This window comes from Monodon monoceros, unplaced genomic scaffold (assembly GCF_005190385.1).
Source record: "Monodon monoceros isolate NGI ecotype Baffin Bay Population unplaced genomic scaffold, NGI_Narwhal_1 Super_Scaffold_1, whole genome shotgun sequence".
In the NCBI taxonomy this organism is placed as follows: domain Eukaryota; kingdom Metazoa; phylum Chordata; class Mammalia; order Artiodactyla; family Monodontidae; genus Monodon; species Monodon monoceros.
The window spans coordinates 75363412-75368762 of NW_021703765.1; the positions used below are offsets into that span (position 1 = coordinate 75363412).

Below are 5351 nucleotides of genomic sequence, written 5' to 3' on the forward strand. Positions count from 1 at the left end.
AAGTTTATGTGTATGTATGTAAAAAGGCCAGGTCGACTTTTATTTTTAAGGCTGCACAATACTGACTATTAGATCACACTTCAATTCATTTATAGATAAACCAAAATAGAAACAGAAAAATGACCTCTGCATCAGAACTCATCCAAGGCCTAGAATAGTGACACATCTTACCTCTCCCCACAGCTGTTCCACTGATAGATATTTCTCTCTCCTAAACCCCCTTGAAAACAACAAGAAAAATGTCTTGCTCCCTGTTTGTGAGACATTTCACAATAATCTCTCTTAAGGAAGATGTTAAACTAGCACTCTTATCTTCCATCACTAGTAAAGTTTCTAGAACTTTTAGAGCAGAAAATCTTTTTCGTAGGTTAAGCTTAACTTTTTCCAGATAAGCTGGAAGCCAAGTCATCTTTCAGGTAAACTGGAAATTAACCTTCACAGCAGAAAATATAAGGCATAAAAAAATTTAAGCAACAACCAAGAGAGAATGGATTCTTCTTAATCAGGAGAGAAAAAAGGCTCAACCAAATATCTATAATGTTCATTGCCAAAGTAAGATTACTGCTTACCAGAATTCAGAAATTGTAAAAAAAAAAAAAAAAAATTATCCATTACATTAAGACATACGTAAGAAATTTTTTTAATTCAACTAATGACAGGCAAATTTGGTGGTAGCAGATGAAGAGATGACAACAAAGAAAAGATAATCTGTATTACCCAAATGATATACAGATACAAGTACCCAGAGCACAGTATTTGACCCATAGGAGGACTAAATATTAATTCTCCCAAAAGGATTTTTGCACCATTTCTTTAAATATCAATTGTCTTGGTGTATTTACCTTATATACATGGAATTTTTCAAAAATATAACTATGGCAACATGAATGTAACATGAAATATTTGGAAATACATGTACCACAGTTCAGTCACATACAAATTACAGCAATTAATTCTGGGGTTATTATTAAAACACACAAACAAACTAACAAAATCCCTGATAAATCTACAGCTTACCTTCCTTCCATATTTAGGATACACACCAGTTCATCCTCAAAAAATATCTCTGGTCCCTCAAGATTCTCAATGTCACTAAAACCGTTACAAGGGACCTATGAAGAAGAGACACAAAGAGGCCTCAGTAACGAGTAATAATGTTGTCACTCTCACACACAAATCTGAGTTGCAAACAAAGCTGCTCATTTCTATGGAAGTGGTTAACACCTCTCCCACACTATCTTGCACCACCCACCCACTAGAGGTGCAAAGGAACATGTGGAGTAACAATAATTTGTTCAGATCATAACTGTTAGCTGTAAATGAATTATATTTTCAAAGACTGGAATTTCTGAAAGTGATAACTTACATCGGAAATGTGAAGAAAAATAGCTCTGAAATGAGGACCAGAAATACAAAACTCTCCTAATTCACAGTAACTATTCTGTGCAGTCTACGCTGTACTCAGCTAGGAGTGCGGGGCCAGAGAGAGAAGTCCAGTGCTTTGGGCAACTCTTAACCGACTGGGCATGTTTCTCCTCTGTAAATTGAGGTGGTGGTACCAATGAGTTTTAAGATCCCCTTAGTTTAAAATTCTATTACTTCTCCCACTTTTCTTTTTGAAAGTAGCCAGGAAATTTCTTGTCAACCTGTGTGCATGTTGAGAACACAGGAATACAAGGGTCCTGAGCCAAAGTAATCATCCACCCACAGATCAACCCTAAGTATACTCCTGTTATGTTCAAAGTCCTTGACACGCTTCTAATCAAGCAGAGGTACAGGGAAAGAGGGAGCTGGGGAAAAAACACAACAATGCCTTATTATTAGACAAAGGCACAGGCTGTTAAGTATGCACACAAAACCAGCTGGACTGTAAGTAGAGACAGCAAACTAGCAGCCCATGTCCAAGTGCATTAAACACATCCAGCACCCACATATATATATGTGCAAACACATTTAAACCAGAATGGAATACCTGTGATGATGAATGCTCTTAGCCAGCGTATGGCTTATCCAAAGTAGGACATAAATTCTGACCATTCTAACATGAACAAACATTTATAGAAATGAATTACACTAGGAAATAGCTAGTTTTATTCTCTATAGGGGAACAAGTTCAAATTTGTCCAAAGTTCAAATTTTCCCTTTCAAAACTTGAAAAGCCTTGAAAACATTTCAAAACGTATGAACTTCATTAAGCAATAGTAATTAAAATCAGAAATAGGAATTAATCTTTAGTAAACCAGGATAGTAAAATAAATCAGACTGGCTCCATTTCTAGACCTCCGATCAGAAATAAACTTAAAATATTAGCGTGGACTATTTTCCAGAATTTACAAAAAGTTAAGAATCAGGACCCGATACAGAAACTTCTGTGAGATATTTTGTGGAAGGGAAACCAACCAACCAACCCATGCACTTCAGCAATATTAAAAAACAAACAAACAAACAAAATAACTTTCCAGGGATAATGAATACAAGACGATTTAATTGAGGGAGTAATAATTCTTGATTTACAGGTATGTCTTGATTTTAGACATGTCTTAATCCTCTGTTACCTTAACAAATAATGCAGTTCACTACTGGTTAGAACCTGCAAAGCCAGAGAGAAGAACCATATTAATTTTGGCAACGCTTCTGGAAAATAACTGGGTGAAATCTGTAGTGTTTAATCATGGATAATACCCCCAATCATGTGGAGGTTGCAAAATATATGTTTAACCCAATTAAAGAGAAACAATGCTGATCACTGCGCTGCGGGTCCCTCCTTCCCTCTCCCTCCCCCTCTCCCCCCATTCTCTCTGGCTTTAGAAAAGTAAAGCTGGCAGGGACAAATGGCTTCACGTTGCTGGATAGCAGGAAAAGGACACAATGACTCTTGCAGCCATCTAAGTGAGGAAGGGATTGTGAGAGCACTGAAAAGGGAGATAGCAAAAAGAGCTGGATGAGCTCATGCCTACAGACCCAGACGCAGATACCACTACCATGCAAATGCTTAGAGCTCCATCAACAGATCCTTACGTGCTCTGAAAAGAACCTCTTTGAGAAGGAGGCTACAATCTTCCGGGCCTCTAACCCAGCTTTCTGCCGAACTTTATACTCCTCCAACCAATTGACGTAGTCGGTGGGGCTGTAGTGTTTCATAAGGGAAGGCCACCTACAAGGAGAGAAACACCCCCTCAGCTTAAGAGAGCCTCAAACGCAGACAAACACGAATCAAAGGCAGCCTTGGAAAACAGGGAAAGCGGCTGGGTTTAGGGGTCAGAGGGGCCCTGGCGATGGACCTAGTTCAAATCTCCACCCGGCACGCACGCACTCGCTTACGGCGTGACCTTGGCGTAGCAGTATGAATACTGTGTTTCCACTCCCCACGTATAAAATGCGGACAGTGGGAGCAACAACAACCATAGTGATGACAATCACAGTTAACATTAATTGCGCGCCTCCGAAGAGCCGGGCCCTGTGTAAGTGCTCCCTATCCATCAGCTCATCTAATCACCACAGTAAAAGGTAGGTCTAACCAACACCGTTTAAAGTCGATGAACGAGGCTCAAAAAAGGGAAGTCGGTACCCCCAAGGTCGCACGGCGAGTACGCCAGGGCCAGATTTTATCCCGGGTCCCACACCGAAATCTGTGCTCTCGGCCAACAGCCAGGGGATGATGCGCCCGCTTCCTCAAAGGGCTGTAAGCAGCACTGCATCACCCGGTCCGTGTAAACATTCTAGCACAGAGTCGGGCACAAAAGAAGCGCGCATGATGGATTAGCCGTGATACCACGGTCGTCATCCTTTCTGGAGGGGCCGGCTGCTGGGCGCTTCCCAATGCGCAATCTGGACACCGGCGGGTCCGCTTGGCGTGGAACGAGGGGCCGGCGGCCTGGAGGCCTTTGTCTGTCTGTCCGCGGGAAGGGGTCCGGGGGTGGGATGCGGGGGTGGGGTCCGCGCGCGGGCAGGGAGGTGGCGGCTCCGGGCGGCCAGGCCCGGGCCCCGGGGGGCGCAGAGAGGGGGCGCGGGAGGCATGGGCGGCGGGCTCACCTCACCCGGAACTGCTCCTTCCACACCTTCCCGCTACTCTGGCACAGCTCGCGCAGCCGCCGGCAGGTGCTGGAGACGCGGCCGATGTCGGCGGCCGTCAGCGAGCCGCTGCACAGGATGTACTCCAGCACCTCGCCGGGCAGGTTGACGAGGCAGCTGAGGCCCGCTGCCTCAGGCGCGGCCTCCTCCGCCAGCGCCGGCACCACTTCCATCGCGCTGTCGACCGCTGCCGCCGCCATCTTGTCCGCGTACCTGGGGCCGCCGCACGCGCGCGCGCGCCCGCCAGGGCGCCCCACTTCGCCCCGCCCACCCGCCTTGAGGGGTGGGCGCCAGGGTCGCCCCACCCACGCCCGTGGCCACACCCCCTCGGCCCCAGCTGCTCTCGAAGGGCTGAGCTGTGGCCAAGGAAAGGAAATGGGTTTTGGAAAATAACAGCGCGGTGGGGCCTGGAAGCTGTGAATGGACAATAATAGTGGCATCCATGTTTATTATGTGTGCGGAGCGTTTCCTGTCAATGTGCTCGTCGGCCCTTACCAATAACCCTATGAACTGTTCTTCTCCCCAAGTTACAGGTGGGGAAACTGAGGTTCAGGGAGATAGATGGACTTGTTGGGAGTCCCTTGTCCTAGATTCTAATCCAGATCCGCTTGACTCTGCTTGACTGTATGCTAAACAGTATGCTGTAATAATAACAAACTTAATATTCATGAGCGGGTGCCCTGCCAAGCACTCTAAATCCGTTCTTCAAGGACGCCTCATTTGAGCCCTCTGCCATAGGTACCACATTTTATATACGTCCTACAGATAAGGAAAACCTGGCTCATAAAGGTGGGAGTCACTAGTTGAAAGTCACAGAGACAAAAAGTGGTCGAACCTGGATTTGAATCCTCCAAACAGGAGTTCCCATTCACCTGTGGGTGGGCACTCTCTTACTTCCGTGCCTGCACCTATTTATTTATTTTTCCAACTCAGTTTAGTTTCGTGACAGGCCCTGGGCTGTGTGCCTTGGGGATACAGAGGTGAATAAGACAGTGTCCTTGCCTCCCAGGAGCTCAAAGTCCTCCCCAGCCTCTCTCCCATCCCCACCCCCTGTAATTTACCTTGTCCCCTCCCAAAGATTCCTGCCTTGGAAAGGGCCAACCATCCCTCCCTTCCTGCAAAACTGGAAACTGCTGCCATCCTTGCGACCTCTCTTTTCCTCACCCTCTGTATCCCAATGCCCCATAGAGGATAACATATCCAAGCCTCCATTTCCACATCTATAAAATGGGGATAACAATAGATATTCCTATTTAATGAAACAATACATATACATCAGT

At 45.7% G+C, this 5351-nt stretch overlaps 1 protein-coding gene across 4 annotated transcripts in view; it reads right to left on the reverse strand.

The window, feature by feature from the left end:
* Positions 1–4280, reverse strand: part of FBXO21 (F-box protein 21) — a 39111-nt gene extending 34831 nt beyond the window's left edge. For 3 of the 4 annotated variants that reach the window (XM_029222274.1, XM_029222259.1, XM_029222266.1), the window contains exons 1-3: positions 4033–4280; positions 3019–3154; positions 1018–1112 (exon numbers count right to left, since the gene is read on the reverse strand). In XM_029222274.1, the coding sequence (XP_029078107.1) occupies positions 1018–1112; positions 3019–3154; positions 4033–4271 (470 nt within the window). In that variant the 5' untranslated portion in view covers positions 4272–4280. The remainder of the gene's footprint in view (positions 1–1017; positions 1113–3018; positions 3155–4032) is intronic. The other variant, XM_029222284.1, reaches the window with a different exon arrangement.
* Positions 4281–5351: the final 1071 nt, after the last annotated feature.